Source organism: Lissotriton vulgaris, chromosome 3_1 (assembly GCF_964263255.1).
Source record: "Lissotriton vulgaris chromosome 3_1, aLisVul1.2, whole genome shotgun sequence".
Classification (NCBI taxonomy): domain Eukaryota; kingdom Metazoa; phylum Chordata; class Amphibia; order Caudata; family Salamandridae; genus Lissotriton; species Lissotriton vulgaris.
This window is the reverse complement of record NC_141689.1, coordinates 1,515,548,193-1,515,569,841: the sequence shown is the minus strand read 5'-3', so window position 1 is coordinate 1,515,569,841 and position 21,649 is coordinate 1,515,548,193. Positions and strand designations below refer to the sequence as shown.

The 21,649-nt window shown below is 45.0% G+C and overlaps 1 protein-coding gene across 1 annotated transcript; it reads right to left on the bottom strand.

The window, feature by feature from the left end:
• Positions 1 to 757: 757 nt before the first annotated feature.
• Positions 758 to 1,465, bottom strand: LOC147728105 (E3 SUMO-protein ligase KIAA1586-like). The gene has a single exon (XM_086963231.1). It carries the CDS (start codon positions 1,448 to 1,450, stop codon positions 758 to 760), a length of 693 nt encoding a protein of 230 aa, XP_086819357.1. The 5' UTR covers positions 1,451 to 1,465.
• Between the last annotated feature and the right edge of the window lie 20,184 nt (positions 1,466 to 21,649).

The following is a 21,649-nucleotide window of genomic DNA, read 5'->3' as shown; positions in this document are numbered from 1 at the left end:
TAAACAGAGAAAGTGAATAACATCATGCAATGTACTTGAATTAGTCAGTCATGGCACTTCCAGTGGCCGAAGGGGTATGTGGTTCTTCAGTACAGTGGAGTATTTTGTTAGAGAAACAATTGAAAAAACGAGGATTACCAAGTGGGCTTGTTACTATAACTTAGTCCTATATGTGCATTTATTAGACACAGATTAGTTAAATAAAATATGGAACTATGCAGTTCTGTATCACACATACACAACAGATTACAAAAGAGGCATATATTCCAAATATGACTTTTTAATTAAAGATTTGTATCTTACCATAAAGCTCGGAAAAATGTAATCTCCACCAAAAGGACCTAGAGCTACCTAGGCCAAAGGAATAGGTAATGACGAGGCAGTTTGAATTTCACAGTATTGCAAGTAAGTCATAGCTATTAGTGCAAAATGGCCATAGTCAGTGCCATACAAAATCTAAACATATAAAGACAAAATAATGTAACATAAAACATATAAATACAAATAAATATGTTCTAAAATGAAAAAGCAAGGTAAGTCTTATAAAAACAAAATACATTATATGAAATATAATAAATATAACATCCAAACCAAGAGACAACTATAATAAAATATTAAATAAATTGACACTGTCAATCAATGCAAATAAATAACCTATATAAAGTACACAACAATTACATTTCCCCAAAAGTCCAGTAAAGCCTAACTTTTTTAAAACATTGCAATGACCCATTTTTCAGTTGGACTGGGCTAGCATCTATTTTTCTAGAAAAGCCCACACACAGTCTAAATCACTTGTGCATTCCAAGTCCTCCTCTTTCCTTGCTTTACTCCTAGTGTCATCAGCTGCTCTCCGTCCTTTTGCAAGCCATGACTGAACATAGGGGATTGGATTGAATCTCTTAAATGGTGGACCAACAAGATTTAAAAACATTAAAGAAGATATTGTTTCAGTCAGCAATGATGCTCTTGTAGATGTGCAAATAAGATTCATTTGAGAAAAGCCCCGCTCACATTCTGCAGTACTGATAGCAATAGTGTGCAAGGCCATCAAAAGCTCCTTGAACTGCCTTTTAATTTCTTTTCCTCCAGATTCTTTATACTCTCTGTACGCAAGTATAGTTTCTCGGCTGGCAATGTTGAATCTTTTACACAGAGACTCAATGTCACTTTCACCATAAAGAACAGGTAGCTCATCAGGCCAGTACTGTTTGTATAAAACTTTCACTTTATTAATCAGTGTATCATAGTCAGCCTTTTTGTCAGCAGAATTAGTACCGCCTGTAGACAACAAACAATTTCTCAGATTTTCTGCAAGGCTACGAAAAAACTGTCCCTGTTCAATGATTTTGTCAGTGGTCTTTCCTTTGTGCAGCATCACACCCTGGAATATATTTTCTTCCATTGCCTTTTTACACTGTGAGAAATGCTTCCCTTGCCTGTCTACCATTGCCTCAAACACTGCTATTTGCCGACAAATAGCCCTATGGGCATCAATGAGTGTAGAATCGCGTTTCTGTAACTCGAGTGATAACTCTGATAACTCCTGAAGAGCATCATACATGAGGCCAAGATTAGCAACAAACTGGATAGATGATAATCGCCTTCCTAGGCCTGTGTACATATTTCGATTGGAACTGTCACGGGAAGCATCAACAGCTGCACTAGTAAAATGCTTGTAGGGAGCAGGATAAGCATTCCAAACAGCCTCTACTGTTCTAAAGCTTGATGCAACCCAACGTGTATCTAACACTCTACCTATTCTGCAAAGCTGAATTTCAAGAACTTCTGCACACTCCTTTAGCTCCAAACGGTTTTTAACAGATGTGGCAAACAGAATATAGCTTGTCGAGTACGTTTTTGAAGTGATTTGTAGCGCCAATATCTTTCATGACATCATGAACGGCAAGTTCCAGGCGATGTGCTGAGCAGTGCCAGGCTACAATATTGGGAGAGATTTTTTCTTGCAACCTCTTTACAACACCACTGTGACGGCCAAACATCACTGAAGCTCCATCGCAGGCAACTGAAACCAGGCATTTGGAGAGAAAGTCCTCACTTATATTAATAGGATCTTTTTTTAGAGCAGACAGTAAACTGCTTACTATGCCGTCAGCTGACAAATCACTCAGCTCAATGAGGTCAACAAAAATATTAGCTGGGGAGTCCATGCCAGGTAGCTGCATTTGCATGTACACAATTAAAGAACTTTTCCTATTTAACGCAGTGCCTTCATCTAGTAAAATACTTATTTTTGGGGAAAGTTCAATAATTTGAGCAAATATCTTCCTCTTCATTTCTGAGGATATGTGGCGTTGTATGTTTGAGCAAGCTACATTGGAGTGCAAAATTCGACCCATATCCAGTCCATTTAACTGGTGGCAGTCTATCTCGGTTTCAAAACCATACACTGGCCTGTTCCGCTTTGCTTCCTTATAAGCTACACAGAATATTCTGGATGTTGATGACATTTGTAAAGATTGAGCTTTTGCAGTTACTTGCAATAAAGAATCTTTTTTTGCATTTTCTAAGATTTTTAAAGTTGCAACATGAGCCTTGCTTTGTGCATGTTCTCCAATCTTTTTTCTCAACGATTTTTGCTGTTGTTGTAGATTAGTGCCATATGCCTTCACAGTAGAGTCAGTCCATTCTTTGGACAATTTCATTCCCCTGGATTTCTCAGCACCAAGATCACGGACTTGGCGACACACAGAACAGCCAAGGTTAGGGCCTTTAACAATTAACCACGGATGCTTGCGTTGGAAATACATCTTTTGATCATGTTTCCAACCTTTAGGAAGAATGCCTTTCCTAAAAACTCTGTCTGAATGTGGTTTCAGCGATAATGTTTCAAATTGTTTGCTAGTGCTTGGAGTTTCCTCTGTCTCAGTAGCAATCTCCACAGCATGATGCTGGTCATCTCGGAGAGGACTATCTTGTGTCTTTTCTTCTGTAGGTGTGATAACACTGCTGCTAGTAGTGGTGTCCCTCTCATCTAGTGCCTTCTCTCGCACTTTATCTTCTGTGTTGTTCCCTTCATCCACCGGAAGTACATGGTCTTTTTTAGCTACTTTATTAGTAGGCTCCTCATCATCTTTGGGCTTAAATTTTGTGAAGTAGCTTGAAATCTTCTTCTGCCCACTGTGTGACATTCTAGGGAAGCAAAGTGAAATAAAACATGCTAGAAATGTGCGAAGTGTGATGTCAATTCATCTAAGTAATTACATGCACAATCATTTTTTTTTGCAGTTTGCTCCAAAGAAATTTCTGCATCTGCACATATATTACCATCTACAACTGACTACAAGTATAATCCAAATGGATCTTACTTTGCCCACCCAAATTCAGACCTTTTCCAATTCATACGCCTGCCTGCCCTACAGCATTCACTGAAAAGAGGCACAAAGTCTTTAAAGTTTGCCTCACTTTAAAGCTTTGGCTTCCTGTAGTATGACAACTAACGCAGGGTAAGGTGGAAGTGTGCAAAGTTAGTTACACACTGTGATTCACAAAAAGTATTCATTAATTGACATTCAAGGCCAGAATGGGAACCCAAAGCAGCCCTGGCAAGTTTTGTTAGACCAGCCCCCATACAGTGCATAGCAAGCAAGCTTAATGACTGCTAGAGATGTTTGCATGGGGGTCATTCTCCCCTCAAGAACATTTTTTAAAAAGAAAAACTAAAATGGTGCACAACATATTTTCTTAACATATTTAGCTGTATCAACTTTCAAAGCATAGTAAATCGTAAACCTAAATTAGGACCTGCATAGCCACCAAGGCCAGAAAGCATGGAAATGTGTGTCACACATAAGCATCCATTCCAGGCCATAAAGCGTGAAAATGTCACACATAAGCACCCAGGTCAGAAAGCATGGTAATCTCACACTTAAGTACTCAGACAACTTGGAAATGTCAGACAAAGGCACCCAGGCCAAAAATCATAGAAATGTCAGACAAAGGCACCCAGGCCAGAAATCATGGAAATGTCACACAAAGGCACCCAGGCTAGAAATCATGGAAACGTCAGACAAAGGCACCCAGCCTCAGGCCAGAAATCGTGGAAACATCACACAAAGGCACCCCGGAAAGAAATGATGGAAACGTACTAAATGCTAAGAGAGTTAAACTGCAAGCTATCTCAACTCAAGCCTCTCCCAGAGATGCTGTGCTGGCTGGCAGGGGTTCTTTATTGAGCTTCCTGCAGCAGCTATTAGGTCTGTATCATGAATGAGGGATAACTTTAATCTTTGTTCAGACTTGAGCACCTGTGCAGACTTATTTACCACATTAAAGTTACACATTTGAAAACGTAAACTTAAATGTAATGACATTTGGGAGTGAGAAACAAAGTCCTAAAATACTCTAGATAATTTGGACTACAGTTTAGTTGCAGGCTACACTAGAGAAATATTTTGTCTCCGGAGCAAAATACAGTACATTTTCACCAAAACCTTTGTGTCCTAAAAATTAAAAACATTGCTCAAAGTTGTTGAACAATCACCGACGTGTAACGCCCTGTTTGGGAGCATTATGTAGCGGAGTACCCAGTTTCTTCCATTAATTTAGTTTAATAGCGCCTCTCATACCAGTTTAAGGTGTCAGAGCAGTTTGCATCATGCATACATTGCATAAATACAATCCTATGTGTGTAAATCAGAGGGAATGTTACATCAGACAGGACTACAAGGTATAGGAGTCACATGTCATACATGTCCTACATGATTGTCATTGTAGCAATATAGTTTAGGAGTTCAAAGTCTGAAAAAGCGCAAATACAGAATTCAAAACATACCAGCATTGTTAGGGGTTCTCTTCAATAAGAAGTGATTTATTTTCTACCCACATTAGACCCTTTTTGCAAGATTAGGATAATGAAAGATTAGCCCAAAAAACATAGCTGTAAATATATAACTTGCCGTTTGCATGCAGCTTTTTGATGACAGACAGACTAGTTAATAGCTTGCTGTTCTATGGTAGCATTTTAACTTACAAACTGCAAGTAACAAAAGGATCTTTCCGACAGAAGCAGTAACCCCTTATTAGGCAATTCTGGCTCTGAGTCCACTAACTCTCTCTTGTAAAAGGCACCTGTATTGACAGGACTGGTCTGGAGGAGGTCATGGGGGTTATTAGCACCAAAATCGCTTAAACTGAAAGGACACTGTCTTTCTCTCAATTCTATTGTGTCCCTCCCTTCCTAGTTGATGACTACACCTTGCAATATAACAGCGCTATCGCCACCATTGTTCCTGCCTTCAGTGTATACTTGGTTTGTGTGTCTCTCTCACCTCACGCCATATCCATTGCTTCAGAAAACCCCAGCCCTGCTTTGCAAATGTTAATGACAGCCCTGCCAAGTGTCACGCATCAGGCGTGACGCTATCGCATGTCAGTGCTGGTGTCCGCATCACCGCACGAAATGCATTTGTCACGCATAATTAGGGACCCCCCTGACTACCCGCCCCCAGGCATGCTGTAACAAGAAGCCTTGGAAGCTGCATTAGCGAGCTCACTGTGCCAAGGAAAGCGTGCATGTGTCTGACGATGTCAGCAACTTTTGGTGAACTGGAGTGCAGCACAGCCTGGTTAATTAATATTCAACAGTACACCCAAGATGTATTTTGCAGCTCATCGTCGCTGTTTTTATGAAGGCGCGCTTCTCTGTGCTGCCCCTTTCGCTGCAAGGCAGAGGCCATTCGGGAGGCGGGTGGCAGGTTAGATTTTCCTCCGGCTGCCGGGTGCCCCTGGGTCTGTCACTGGACGGCCGCTCCTGGGACTCACTGGACTGGAGCCAGCCTAGAGGGCTACTATCACTGATGCGGCTGACAAACTATTACGGTGGCCATCGGTGGCCATCAGTGGCTCGCGGCCTAATTGAGCCTGTAGCCACTGCCTTGCAAAGAGATGCTGCCTTAGTCATTATTGGAGCCCTCATCGCCGCACTCCTTGGGACTCTGCTTCCGGCCCCGGCCCAAGTAAGTATCAGCCTCTGTAAGCTTAAATTAACATAAAGAATGACAGCGCTCAATCAGGAAGCAGCAAGAAATTTTAAATAAATCCTACATTGTGATCCCGTGATGACTGGGGCCTGAACTCCCGGGATCGCAGCGGCCGCGATGGAGCCCAGAGCAGGTCAGTACACCACTTATTCACGGACTGTGAATCATTGCCGGTTTGCCTCCGCTTGAAGAGTTGTTGTGGCTAGGACTGGAGGCTTCCACGGCCGAAGACCGAATTGTCACTCTGCACAGTGATAACGTATTCACTCCAACGAGCATGAGCAGGTATTGCAGCACAGACAAGCACTTAAAATCACTTGCTGTTTGCTCAGTGCACACCTTTATACTTAGGTCAGCACGGACAGCTTTCTCACGTCCTGTGCCTGCCTGGTATCTAGTTGCACTCAAATGGTATGAAAATGACTTCATTCCGAGCTGCCTTCCTTGCCCCTATACTCAAGCAATTGTGTCTTTGCTTGAGGAATGACTCGCTAGTGGACATTACTGTGTAGTTTAACTGAGAGGGAGGTGTAACAAGGAGCCGCGCTAGTTGGCTAATACTGCATGCAATTATAGTGCCCGGTGCCGGTCAATTACAGCGATATTTCTAGCAGAACTTGGCCGTCCCGCCGACCTTAACAGTGCTATAAGGTTACAAGGGAAGTGCCCTTCAATTTCAGATGATCTGCGGCAGTTTTAAAATATTTTTCTAGTTGCTTAAATGGATGTAAATTCTGGTATTTATATCATGTTTCCCTCTTCTGCGTTGCTTTATTTTGCTTGTGCGAGTGTCATTCATGGTCGTTGAAATGTCACTCATATTTGTACTGTAATAATGAAAATGTCAAACATAGGTAGCAATCTGAAACCTTGGCAGCTATGTAATGATTGTGTACAGTAAGAACATTTGCGCACGCTGCTTGCCTGGCACAGCCCCAACCCCCACTGACAGATTTTATGAGCGTGCCCGCCGCCCGGCCTGGCCTGAAAACGAAACTGAATCCTGCCCTGGCTGGGCCTGGCTGCATCCTGTAGTACTGATTCCAGGCCGTCCGGCCCGCAACTGCGCAACAAATAGCCAGTGCAGTCACAGAGTGCTGGCAACAAAACATGATCGTGCACATGGTGATGATCAAACTAGGGCATTTGAACAACATTTAAGCAGTGACGTGACCATGATGAACATTAAAAAGTAAATCTGTAGGCCTCACCTGCGCTGCTGCGCAGATTTATTACTTAATTGAATTCATGATATGTCTGCCGGCCTACGCCGCCTATCCCAGATAGCCAATCAACAATGATAATTTTAAAAAAACGTAATCCTGCGCCTGCGGCCCCCGCCGCCCCAGGCCCTGCCTGCCCTGCCCTCAGTGCCCTGCCTCGCCTCACCTGCCTGCCAGTGCAGCTCATGATGATAATTTCGGCCGGAGCCGGCCTCCCCCCTCCCTCCCCTCCCCACCCAGGCCATCTTGTCCAGGCCGCAGTGCTGCTGGTAGACCAATCAGGAATCAGGAACATGATTTTAACCTGACTGCTGACACCAGTAACTTAATCACCGTAACTAACCGTAACGCCCTGGCCCCTGCCTCGCGCCTCGCCCTCACCTGCTGAGCGCTCCCAAGTCCCAACTCCGACCGAGTCCAGCAACTTTGAAAGGCCGGCCGGCAGAATCTCCTAGATACTCGACGAGGCCAGGGCGAGGGGAGAGGTGCGGGTATGCTGGGGCGGGCAAAGAAAATGCGCGTCACGTGCATTGAATTGCATGCAATCTACGCACGCGTCGCTTCCTCTGGTGCGCATAGCCCCAACCCACTGCCCAACCCCAAAGCAAAGCCCTGCCCAGTGCCTGGCCTGGCCCCTGCAACATGACACAAACAGTGTCCCGCCCACTGGGGCCCTATCCGCGCCGCGGCCGGGCCGGGAACTCTTGCCTTGAAGAGAGAGTAGAGGTCGGAAATGGGAGCAGGCACGTGACGTCACGTCACCACCGACAGCAGTAAGTAGTACTGCATGCATCATCGACGACCTGGGCTGATCAGTGACAGTGAGTCAGTAGCACAGCCACACTCACCAGTGACACACACGCACGAGTCACGACTTAAAAAATCTAATTCTAAGGCAGGAGCACAGGTGCACTTAATGCCGCGTGATAGACCCGGCCCCCATAATTAAGTGCCGGTGCTGAGCACCGGCAAGCTCTGGCTCAAATTAAGCCCTGCCCGTGAGGGAAACAACATCAAGGGAGCACAGCCACTTCTCCCGCCAATGGCCTCCCAGACTATGTCACCCTCGGAGGAGGCCAAGGCAGGGATTGTGGTCCTTAGAGTACGTTACCACTGGAGAGCGCAGGCAAGTCTGTTCTGCAGCGTGAAGTCTACGACAAAAAATCTGGTCATGCCAAGTTCATGTGATCAATGCTCATCCTCTGCCGAGGATGGATCTTCATCTTCCAGGTCCGCCTCAGCATTGCGGCCACCTCTCCGAGCCTTGCGGATTGTCTTAAAAAAATCTTCAACTTTTTGGGGATTTGTGAAAGAACGATGCTTCCCCTGATGTGTGACTCGCAGCTTCGCTGGGTAGAGTAGGGCATATTCCAGCTGGGCTTCCCGCAGCTTCTTCTTCACAGGAATGAACTTTTGTCTCTCTTCCTGCACTAGAGGGGTAAAGTCAGGATATATGGAGAAAGTAAGACCATTGTATTGCAGGGTTTGCTGAGTCCGGGCTGCTCGTAGCGCGACATCCCGGTCGCGGTAATTCAGTAATTTAGCGATGATCGGCCTAGGCGGTAATCCGGGCTTGGGGACAGGAGCCAATGATCAGTGCGCCCTCTCAATAATAAATTGAGGCGAAAAGGCATCCTCCCCTATCGATCCTTTGAGGAGCTTCTCGACATAGAGTTCCATTTTGCCCGTGTCTGTGGATTCCGGAATGCCCGTGACGCGTATGTTGTTGCGTTGGCTACGGGCTTCCAAGTCCTCATTCTTAGCTGCTATGATCCGGAGCAGGTTGTCCATGCGGGCCAATTGTGTGGTGTGAGTCGAGGTGACATCGTCATTATCTGAGATTCGCTGCTCAGTGGACGTTATCCTTTCTTCATGATGATCAACCTTGTGAACCAGGGCGTCGAGTCTAGATGTCATCTCGTCTACCTTTTCCACTACAGTGGCAAATCCCTGTCTCATTTCTTGGAACAGGCGGTGCAAGTCAAGTTCCTTAGCGGGAGAAGCAATGGCCGCCGAGTTAGTATCACTGGGCCCTGGTTCAGCAGGCCCCGACTTCGTGCCTTTTTTAGCGCTGTCAAAGCTTATTTTTGTCTGGCGGTTTTCGGGGCGCACCATCGTTGTCTCTGATCATTTCTATCCCGCCACTCCTTGGTCCACCACAGTGGTCTCACTAGGTTCCACGTGCGGGGCGGTAATGCGGCAACAGCTGGCACCCTACAAGGCCGTAGCCCCTCCTCCCCCGCACTTAACTTTAGTTGATGGTGGTAGAAATCCCCACAGCAATCGTGAGCCGCGCCATGGGGGACATGAATCACCAGCCGTCGCTTGCGCTGCCAAAAACGTGAAGAGGGTGGGCACAGGCAGTCGTGAACAGTGGTGTTCGTCTATAGGCACTTCGCGTGCAGGTGGCTCCGATCCCAGCGATGTTATGTGAGGGCATAGGCTACGGGGTCATGGCAATGATATAGGTCAGAGATAGGCGCTGCAAAGCAGACCACACGAGGAAAAGAGTAATTTTAGTTCGACTATAAATCAGCACCAACCCCAGTAGGCCGCAACAGGGGGCATTGACCACAGTTCAGGGTGACCGGCGGATCATTAAGTGTCCAAGAGCCGCTGTGTGTATCATGAGTCGGATAGCATGTAGGTCCAGTATCTTTTCAAAGTAGCTAGCAGTAGGAATCCCAGGGAACCGCGCCCCAGCCCGACCCCCCACCGCCTTCCAGCAATCGGGAATCGAGTGACCGCTATCAGCTCCGGGCACTCCTCACCTTCCACAGTGCAGCGGCGGGTGTCGCAGGTGTCCGACTCCCCCCCAGCGCCAATGAGAGTCGTGGCGGCAATTGCAGCGTTTTCTCCGAGGGCCGGTCCGCCCGCCGGTCCGTGCAGGGGTAGAGGCAGCGCCTCCCAGGCGCCAGGCTCACAGGGAGAGGGCCGGGCATACGGGACAAGCCCCCGCAAGCAGTAAGTAGCTCTCGGCAATGTTCACAGCCCGTGCCTGCGTAGGGGATCAAAGCCAGGCACGTCTCGGGCGCCGAGACCACGGGCGCGGATTGGGCCCGTCGCCGCGTGGCAAGCACTGGTCTTGAGTAGTCCTCCGTGGCCGGCCTCCTCAATGCACAGTCTCCGGAGGCACCGTCGGCTAATTTTGCAGCGCTATTTCCGCCGGTTCGGATGTCGCCAGAAGCCCAAGCTTCGGGTCGAGTGTGGAGGGCGACCCACTGCAACAGATGGTAGGTAGCGTTTACGAATTTCTCGCCTGTGGCAGAGGATATTTGTAGGATAACAGGCCAAGGAGCGGGAGCTACACAGTTATGCAGCCATTCCACTTGCGCGCCCTCTAGCACCCAAGCTTAGGTTAGCCTTGCTAAGTCTCCTGACCTGAACTTGGCTATCCCCCTGATCATCTGACTCATCCCCATCTACCTCCTCAACCTCTGGAGTGATGGTTTCATCATCTATGGGGGCTCCTTCTCCTGCATTACCTGAGGGGCCTTCTCAATATCAGCTGTCTCCAGGATATGTATCAGGATTGGGATGGTGGGGTTATGACCCTTTTTCCGCCCTCTTGAGGTGCACAAGCCACTTAAGTCTCTGAAGCTGAGTTTTTCATAGCTAGAGGGTGCCTTGTGAGGGTCACTTTCCACAGTTAGAGAACTGGATGGTTCACCTGTGCCAGGCATGACTAGTGAGGTGTGGGTGTGTGCACCTACCTACACTAAGTGTTTACCTACTTGAACCGCTCTAGGAGTTGTAGTCAGGGTGTGCTAAGCCCTTTGGTCTACAACCACTAAGTTCAGTAGAACTTAAGTATTTAAAGCTTTGTTTATATGTACCTATGGTACTTGATGTGATCTTTCAAATGATATTGTCAAAAGATTACAATTGGTAAAACAACAGCAAGCTCAAATCCCAACCGCTGCACACCAATGTGAGAAGTTGGCCTGGTGTATGATGACCACTATTCTAGTGAGCACCTTGCACCAGTCCAAACGACCCTTATGGTGAGTGGTTGTAGGTCAACCTTATAGACCAGCTATCCTAATGGTAGCATGGACAAAAGCAGTCTTAGGCTAAACTCAAGAGGGCATGTGAAGCCAGCTGTATTACCATATGCAATCCTTTTAACATCAAATGAAAGGACACCACACAAGTTATATATTATAAAATATATGTATTTATTACTAGAATAATCCCCTGTACTCTTTATGAGGACAGGAGCACAAGCGTTAAACAAAGAACTTCATATAACATACAAAAGTTGCACAAATATGGATAGGCCCGGGTAGCCCCTAAAACCATATACTAAAATAGTGGTATGACAACCACGTCACGAACAATGGTAAGGCCTAGGGCCTTGAGAATCGCTGGGGCTACACAGGACTAACGAAGGTTAGGTCGGGGGAGGCCCACAGGATACGGGTGCAGTGTCTATAGGCAACCGTGTGCACCAATAGAAGTCAATGGTGAGTAAAAGTTAGAAAGTTACTGATTTAGAAGTCTTCCGACTGGACTAGAACTTAACCACTTAAAACTAGGACACTAGAGGTGTAAACCACAGGAGCACCGGAGTACTCTCGTTACCTCACCCACAGGAAGCGGGTGCATAGGTGTCAAAGTGCGTCGGGTTTCGTCGTGGAGTTCTAGGGAGCCTGGAGGAAAAGATGCTGCAGGCGACCAGGAGAGAAGAGTCCGGTTGGATCCAAGGATGGATCGAAGATGTAGAGTACCTGAAAGTAGAGGGGACAGAGTCTGGGTCACTAGCCAGTGACCAGGATGGAACCAGGAAGGAACCAGGCGATGTCGGGTTGCAATCAGGTGATGTTGTGAAGTTTGTCTCCACTGCCACGTGGACCAGGAAGTATCGACGACAACCAGGAGGTGGACATGGACTGTCCCACAAAGGCTCTTGCTGTCTGCGGTGTCGGTTCTCGAATAGGAGTCAACAGGCCTTGGCAAATGCAACCCACGCAGGATTCGGAGATGGCTTCTGGATCGGACCAGCAAGGTCTGATCGGCTGCTCCTTTTCAGGGGAGCAAGGGCCAGTCTGGAGCAACCAGACCAGCAGTGTAAATTTAAAGGATCATCGTCACAGAGGCCACTAGCCAACGGGCAAATGACCGTACAAAGCTTTGAGCAGGAAAATGCAAAAGAGCCCCACGCAGCACTCAGTGAATGTGGAGAGGTGATCTTTGGTGCAAAAGACTGCTCGGGCTGGGGCTTCTCAATCCCCAATGCACAGCTTCGAGGGTGCCTCAGGAGCTGCACAGGAAGCACTTTGCTGGCTTTCCAAGATGGCCGGTCCCACGTCTCACGTCGCCTCCACAGGTGTCAGCTTCGCTGGGACTGTGGATCGGGCGGTTGGAAGTCTGGGAGTCTAGGTCTTGTTGGTCTCTGTCGTTCGAGCTCCGGCAGGAGCAACAACAAAGAAAATCTTTGAGCGCTGATGGTGCCTGCTTGTGCAGGGTGGTCACTCCTTGACCACAAGAGAGATTCTTCAGTCTTCTACGTCGAGTAGGATGTCGAAGGGTCCAGAGTTTTGTATCAAAGTTTCAGTCAGGATGTTCTAATGTCTATGGGCACAGCTCCTACCTTTATTCCAAATCAAGGGTCTGGATCTCCTGCTAGGTCCCTCCTATGGGTGGGACCCAGGAAGGTGGTGGTTACATCCCTTTCCCTTTGTCCAGTTTCGCGCCAGAGCTGGGGCTGGAGTGCCCCAGCACCGATTTGAACTGGACTTTGCATGGGACACCTTGTGTGCCCCAGGCAGTGTCTAGTTTCATTCAGCCCTCCCTGGCTCAATCCACTATCTCCTGTCTGGGTGGTGCTAGCACCTCCCTGTGACAGGAAACCTTTTGTCCAGGCCTCCCCTGCCGGAGTTTCAGTCAGCAGCAGGAGGCCAGACTTGTGTCTGTGGCAGCAGCATCCATTTTGTGATGCTGAGGCTCTGGTTAGATTTAACTGCGTTTAAGGAAAGTAACATGTCTTCTCCCTCTAGCAGGGTGGAATGCTACACCCGTCGCCAGGACTGGCGAGGGGGTAGTATTCCAAAGTGTATGACACCTTACACAACATGTTTTGATAAAGTCAAACCATAGTTAGCATTTAACCGGGAGGTTCATAATGCACTTAAGAGTATATGGTATGGCAATATCCCAGAACAGCTATAAGGACATGGTTCCGAAAGCTGCAGACAGGCTCAGCTCATGCTAGAGCACCATCTCACATAAAACCAAGCACTCTGCCTCCAGGATTGTTAAGGCCTGCCATAGGAGTGACTTATAGGTGCATATGTGTCCAGATATAGGTTTAGACATAGGTATACTATATCTAAGCAAGGGGTGGTTACACCACCTTGCCCCAGCTGAGTGATCAGCCAGTTGTGTCAGTTTGGATGGCCAGCCAGGGGTGGCACAAGATATGCTGCAGGCCTTGGATGCACCTATGCCCTGGGTACCTATAGTACACTGTACAGGGGCTGATAAGGTGACCCAATCCCAACTGGAGATGTACCTAGGGCACATGGAGTCCATTTTAAAGAGAGAGCAGATAGCCTGGGGCCCTGATTAGCAGGATCCCAGGCCAACTAAGTCGAAAACCAGCTAAACACTAGGCAAAAAATCTGGGGTAACCATAGCCAGGTATCCACCTTCCTACAACACGTATCTTGGTTGAGCTGAGTAACATTTTGAAGGTGACATTACCGATGGACCCTAAGTTTGTGTTACTGGGAATAACCACGGAGATAGATCTGGTTTGCCTGCACCTGATCTTTGCCTTGCTGGCGCTAGTAGTGGCAAAGAGAGATTTAGCACGAGCATGGGGAGCACCATTACCTCCAAAGGTGGGAGATTGGCGGAGGGGAATGGACATGTACATGGCGGCAGAAAGAGTGACATATAAAGCTAGGGGCTACCCCCGAAAGTTTCATACGGTCTGGGGGAAATGGAGGAAGTACCATTGATTTGATGTGGGATTGGGGACTGATTGAAAAGCTTCTGGGCACATCGGCTAGGATGTTGCCTGTGGTCCACGGCTTGTGGTGCACGACACTGGGACCTAAGGGACCCCCCCTTGAAGGATGCCACATGTAGGGACTTGGTGTTTGATGGGCTAGGAATGGACAATGTTTAATTGCTGTTTGCAATATCACTGAAATGGAGGAGGGTCAGAGGGGCGGAGGGGTGCTTCATGGGGTGGAAATTAACTGTGATGTGCCAATTATGAGTAAGTTGATTCAAAATGCCAATAAAAAAAGTTTAAAAAAATATATATATATTCATTTCACTAGAATGGGGATTGGTGTACCCCTTCCCCAAGGTGCCCACAAGATGCAAACACTGTACTTGGAAATATTAACCCAACCTGTGTAACTCCCTTGGCTGTGCAAAAGTTCACTCGAACACATATGCTCCCTTATTGAATTGAATAGTTCCCCCTTGTAACGACGGCAAGTAAAGTAAATGAACCTTGAACAAACAGTATGATTAATCATTCACGAAGTTAGAATACCAGATGGACTGGCTGCTAGGTGTTTTAATTACTAGGGGGAAAAAGTCGGGCTCCATGACGCTGGAAGTTTAACCATGAAATACTTCTGGATAGTTGGAGTTGCACAGGTTGAAAACCATCTAACGGATGAAATCTTATTTGGCAAAAACCTTATCTTATCTATAATATGCTTGGACTAGAACGGATCACCCTATCAGGTTTTACCAAGTGTGGTTTGCTTACTACCCATTGGCTTCCGTCCTGTGGATTTCCTATACTGCGGGCCTCATAACTGCCAGCATTATTTGTTAATGCCCACAAAATCTCCTTAGGTTTTGAATTTCTGGTTCCCTTCCATTCACACCATCTGTATAGAAAAATGATTATGTAATATATGCATTCATCTAGGTCAATCCAATGCCACTTACTGGCCAGAGGTAAAGTCAAATATAGAGAGTTTAATGCACAAAGCAACAAATCTAGCATTATTGTTAGCAGATTATGTTACATACACACTGAGGACCTAATTCATTCTACAGTCAGGAACATTAAACAACAAATGAAAACTTCACGGGCAATAGTTTCTGAAAGACCTTCCATGGACAGACGTTAGGCAAGTTTGAATTAATTAATTTGTGAGCATTATACGCACATAAGTTACCTCATACATCAAATAAAGAAATAGTTAACCTTAAGCTTTCAGAAAAAGAAACCAGGGAAACCAAATTATGCTGTTCAGTGAAAATAGCTACCTCCTCTCATAGTACTAAGCTTTTTAAGAAAAACAAACAAATTCTCATGTTCTATGAGACAAAAAATATCAGTCTCGATTCCAGGTAAGTGGGTGGAGAATCTGCTGGATTTATATTAAAACAAATGACGTTTCCGAGATTCAGGCCACGGAACTAACCTGTCTACCATTTCCCATCCTCTTACCCCCTTCAAATAAACAAATAGAAAACTACATAACATTATACTAAGGGGAAATCCAGAGTTCTGGAGTGCACTTTTGGAACCGGGTTTCACCATTTACATCAGATTGTGAACACATACCTAATTTCTGGAAGAGCATTCATTATTCCAATCCAAAAGAAAAGAGATGGGTCACTCCCACAAAATCACATTCCAATTGCTTACCTGGAAGCAACAGGCACATTATTTGCTACAACCATTTACAGCATCTGTAACATTGGGTAGAGGATACCAACCTCTTGAACTGGGAGCAATTCGGTTTCAGAAAATAAAAACTAACCTAGAATTTTACATGTGGTATCCATTTTGCAACTCCTTCCAGGTAGTGTGTTAAAAAGGGACGGTTAATCTACACTATTTTTATTGACTATTCTACAGCTCTTGTGAAGGTAGGCATGCAGGCCCACACTACAGCAAAAGTTGACATTCCTGTAGACCTATTAATAATTCTGATCACTAAACATTAAGGAATTAGGCAAAGTACCAACTTGGGATTCAGATGGTGTAATAGGGAAAACAAATCTTGAAATGCTGAATCACAGATGCCTTTTGGGACCTATATTTTTGATTATATAGTTAAGATGTGCCCAGAATGTTTGATTATTAACAATCAAATATCAGTAACACTTGCTAAACAAAATTTTTTATCCAGATGTCTAGTCCTTGTTGAATTGATCCAGATCGACCTTCAGAGACTTATTCATGCATATGAAACTATTCTCATTCAAACTCTTTAAAAATGTAAGAAGAAAAATAGAATATCGTTTTTAATAAGTGCCCTCAAAACCCTGTAATTTTAAGTGGAAACCTGACAATACCCATCTAGAGCGTGCATCATCATAAATATTTGCCTACGCTCTAAAATCTTAAGTACAGCCCCCACACAATAAGTAAGTTTCTACCAAAGGCCTCGCTGTCTCAATAAGTATATTTTATGTATTTAACCTCTTGGCTGGTAAGGACATGCTGGACACCTCCTTACCACTAAGAAGTGTGCAACACATCCTAACACTAGTGACTAGAATCAAAAAATCCCACAGTTCACGCCAGAGGGATTCTCTTGTTTGTCTCTCAGATTGGGCTGCTGAGGAAGAGCTTAATTGGCAGCTTGAGGATTTTATTTTTTAAATGGCAATCTAATGTCATTACTATGAAAGTGAAAGTAAAAATCAGACACTAGGTTCATTTCACTTTCATTGGTGCTCGGGACATCTCTGCCTTTCCATTCTAATGATATCTATCCTCTTGGATCACCGAGCAGGTATCTACCACCTAGACACCAGGGATATATTTTTGAGGGTGAGGAAGTGGCCTCACTTGTTGTGAGCTAGTGCTTTCCCTTTCTCCCAGGTACAACAATCTTTCTGCCACCCCCGAACAGGTTCATCATTACCCACTATCTGCCACACCATGGGTGGGGCAGCAGGCTCACTAGACCCCAGAGAAGTTTTATTTTGGCAAATAAAGTTATGGTATAATTCCACCTAGGTGTCAGACCATGCTTCCATCTCAGAACAGGCGAAACAACCTTTCTGCTCCTACAGGGGTACCAAGCCATGAATCTAGTTCATTGCATGGGCCTCGGTTTTCTTTTTTTTTTGGTATATTCTCTTTAAACCCTAAAACAAATCCCGTTTGGCACACTTTTGTATAGATACTTCATATTCAGAATCATTTGGAGGATAAAAATATTAATTCTCGGGAAGGGACCATTCAAAATTAGAACTAAATGGTAGAACTACAGTACAACATTTAAGGTGATCAGAAAGTAGATTTTTGACTGAATGAAGTTTTAGACCCGCATCTTTTGAACTAATCGGCTCATACTATTAGAACCCAAGAAACACAATTTCCTTAAACAGGCAATGGTAACAACTTATTGTGTACCAGTAATCTAGTTACCCCATAATCACTTCTGCATCTTGAGTCTTGGATCCCTGACTCCAACTGACCCTAAAAAGTATTACATTTCAATCTTAAGCCACCGCAACCTGCACCATCCCTTAAAAAGCCTTGTGAGGCTACAGTTGACACAGGGGAGCCACAGCATGAGCCTCGGTTTTCTATCGCAGAAGCTAGACCCAGCCACACAAGTGAGGTACTGTTTTCTTTTGTTTTTAATATCGGCAGAAGTGTGGGAAAACCCTATGGTTGGTAGAAAATTTGGGGAAACCTGTAGCTTCTGGAACTTTCTCACAGCAATGTGAAGAAAATAGTTTTTAGCCAAAGTCTGGGGGGTTGCAGAGGTTTATGGGTAAGAAAAGCTAGTGAGCTAGTGAGCTAGTGAGATCCACACAAGGACTCCCCATCAGCAATGTCCAAGTCTAGCAGGATTCCATAGGTGGAGGATGAGCCCAGGTCCAAATTCCACGGGAAACGGACTTTACAACACGGCTTCAAGCACGCATTTCATTTCACCGCAAGCTGAACGCGCGCCTTAACCACGCATATGCCTGGTTCAGGCAGTTGGCGTTCTAGCTTACTAAGCAGGCGGGAGAGGAACTGGAAAGGAGGCCCTGCACGAAGGACAGGGATGTGGCGAGGTAAGTTGAGCTGGGGCTGGAGGGGTAGGTTTCAAGAGAGGGGACCGGTTTTAGGGCACAGGGCAGGGGGGCCGAGGGGGATTGGTTTTAAGTGAGGGGGCGATGTTAGGTCTCAGGGCAGAGGGCGGGGTCGGTTTTAAGGTAGGGGCAGAGTTTTAGGGCTCGGGCGGAAGGGAGAATTTCTAGGGCAGGGAGCAGTTTTTAGGTTTCAGGGCATGGGGGTTCGGGTAGGTTTTAAGTAGAGGCTAAAGTTTTAGGGCTCAGGGTGGGGGGGAAGGGGAAGTTTTCTGGGCAGGAGGGCAGTCTTTAGGCCTCAGGGCAGGTGGAGTCAGGATAGTTTTAGGTTTTAGTGGTGGGGTCGATTTTAGGGCTGGGGTGGTTGGGTTATAGGTCAGGTGCCAGGATTTTAGGACTCAGGGCGGAGGGAAAGGGGCATGAATTTTACCACACATCCCTTTACCAAACATGCCTTTACCACAAAATTGTGGGTAAAGGCATGCATTTGTTGTTGGGGCTGCATGGTAGAGGCACACACGGTTCAACTGTCATACATACAAATTCCGCAGCTATTCACATCGCCAAAAGGGTCCTTTTTCTCTTCAAATTTTGGGATGTCTCCATGAGGCATTTTCAGGCCTTTGTGTCACGGACTCTAGGCCCAGTCACACAAGTGGCCCTGTTTTTATTGGGAAATATGTGGGAACACTATTTGTTTTCAACTTGATTGCACCCCATTTTTGGCTTCCAAATGTATGTCAGTGTGCAAGAAAGGATACATTTTCAAAATGCCTTCGGAATCACAATAAAATGGGCTCTCCCAAATTCAATTCTTTACAAATAACCCCTGTTCCTAAATTGAGTATTCTGTGCACACTCCATAAATACATAGGCTTTCTTCATGACCATTTTTCATGTATTCAATTTTACCCATATGAACTACAGCATGGTCGGTACACAATGAAAAATATTATATGCTGCAGTTGAGTGGTTGTCTCTTGGTATCGTGTTTTGGCTATCACAACCAAAAGTTACAGATGAAAACACTGTCACTAGTAGCTTTTTTTTTTTAGTTCAACAGTTAGTTGATGTGGGAAAACCATAAGCAATGTACACAAATGACCCTTTGTAAACTTGGTATCTTATCTGATTTTAGGAAATGTATAGACTTCCGGGATCACCCATGGTTATAGCACCAGTTTCCACCACAAACTGCAAGAAGGTTAAAACCACAAAAATTAGACAGAAATGGACTACTACTTAGAAAAATGCTAAAACTGTGGTTAGATTGTAATTTTTTTTAACATAATTCTGCTTGTCCATTAAAGATGATGATGATCTTTGCATGGGTAGCAAATCGTTCATCAGTGCTATTATCAGAACCCCCCCCCCCCAAAAAAAAATGTTTACATCATTATTGCACAGAATTTTAAAGATTTTCCAAAACAAAAACCCTAAAATGTTGCTATATTTTAGCTATTACATTTTCTCTGTTCCCTCCATGGGAATCTACAAACCCCGAGAACCTTTAGAATCCCCAAGATGTGGGAAAAAAAGGTCGCAAATGTGACCTGGGTAGGTTTTGTGGAAAACCGTTATGGGGGGTCTCACACGCAAATTCCCCTGAACGTCAAAAAATGGCGTAGCCTTCTAGGAGGAAATGGTTTAGAAGCTAAGTGATTCATAAATACGGTAGTAAACAGTTAAATGCTCTCAGTTTACAATAACTGAGATACTGCCATTGATCCTCTATCACATAGAATATGGCACATAGGCTATTTTTGACTTTATTGAAAAAATCAATGCCACAATTCTAAGATTATTATTTGGTACTCGCAAGAATCCAGGAGATTCGTTTAGAAACTGGAATAGCAGCCTGCTGTTACAAAGCACAAAGTGCCATTTTGAGAAAAACTCATGACATTAATGACAATACCAGGGTCACTGTGATATCTGCTCATAGAAGAGCTCTAGGTTACTTAGGGGACACACTCCAGACTTAAAATAACAAAATGTAACTACAGCGTTTAACCTAGATTGGTTTCCACCTGGCTCACCCTTTTCTACTCTCCAGCAACCTTTTCACATTGTGAAAATCTACTGTAGTGCGAAATTTTAAGATTTGCAACCATACTTGCGCATTCTTTCCGACTAGGAGTTTTACATTTGTAGTAAATCTTGCTAAATGCTATCCTAAATGCAATCAAGGTATGTTTTGCCCCTATTTTGATCTAAGGCAACACGATCTTAAACATGTCCTATTTGTCTGCCTGGGCCTGTTCGTTATAAAGAAGCTGTTTCTAATGCAGAATATTCATATTAAATGTAATGTGCAATGCAGTGCATTTTGTGTGTAACCCTGTTACCAAATCTCAAGAATTTATAGGTTTTTATTAAAGTTTTATAATTTTATAACTGTTTTGCATAATATTTAAATGTTCCTCCTCACAAGACAACCTGAATTAGATTTGCATTATAGATATTGATACAAAGTAGTTTGTTTCCTCACATTATTGCGAACTTTTATAAAACGTAACATTTTATTTACAGAGTTGACCACTATATGTCAAAAAAAAAACAATGTCTCCTAAACATAGCAAGCAACGTTTAAATAGATCAAAGATACACTTGTTAAATCTGAAGCTTCGCAAACTTGCTACAAAAAGATGGATGCACTGCTTCCCCTGAGAAGAAATGAGCTCTCACTGAGGCAACCATGGACATGGCTGCATTGAAGAACTACAAAGCACTAGAAGATGAACAGAAGGAAAAGTAACTTCCCTGGAGGGGTCTATGAAAGAATTTGAAGTTCAAATTGTCTCTACAGAGCTTGACGTGGTTCTCTGAAACAGCAATTGATATCAGTCAGTACAAGACAATAAAGCAGTGATCCAGAGAAGTCGGCAATTTGAAGAGTGTGTGTTCACCTTGGTGTCACATCTTCAGCCAAAAATAGAACAATTGAAAAAAGGCTAAAATGTACATCTTGCGGCTATCATTTCCTTTCAGAAATTGTAGACTTGAGATTGGAGGTGGAACATTTACTTAATAACAAGGTCTTGGGGAATGACTATGTTCTTGCCAATGTGCTGGGCCCACTCCAGAAAGCAAGGGGCCAAGGTGGCAGCACTGAAATCCAAATTGTTGGTGAGGAAACAAGATTCACATGTTCGTTGACTTGAGTGTAGCAACCCTTAAGAGTAGACAGGAATTGCAGACCATGAAGAGGTTTTCTCCCCTTAGCATGGAGGCATTCCTCGGGTTACCTCCAAAATTGGGGGAAGATTACAGGGGCATATTACCAATGGCCATTATCACCGCTTTAGCAGGACTTTTTCCCGCTAAAGCGGTGATAATTTTATCTCCCAATTACCAAGCTGTCGCTAACACCAGTTAGCGACAGCTAGTAGGCGATAGCGA

Bases quoted from the DNA above. Each gene is read 5' to 3' on its own strand.
- LOC147728105 (XM_086963231.1), bottom strand. From the start codon at position 1,450: ATGGTAGACAGGCAAGGGAAGCATTTCTCACAGTGTAAAAAGGCAATG.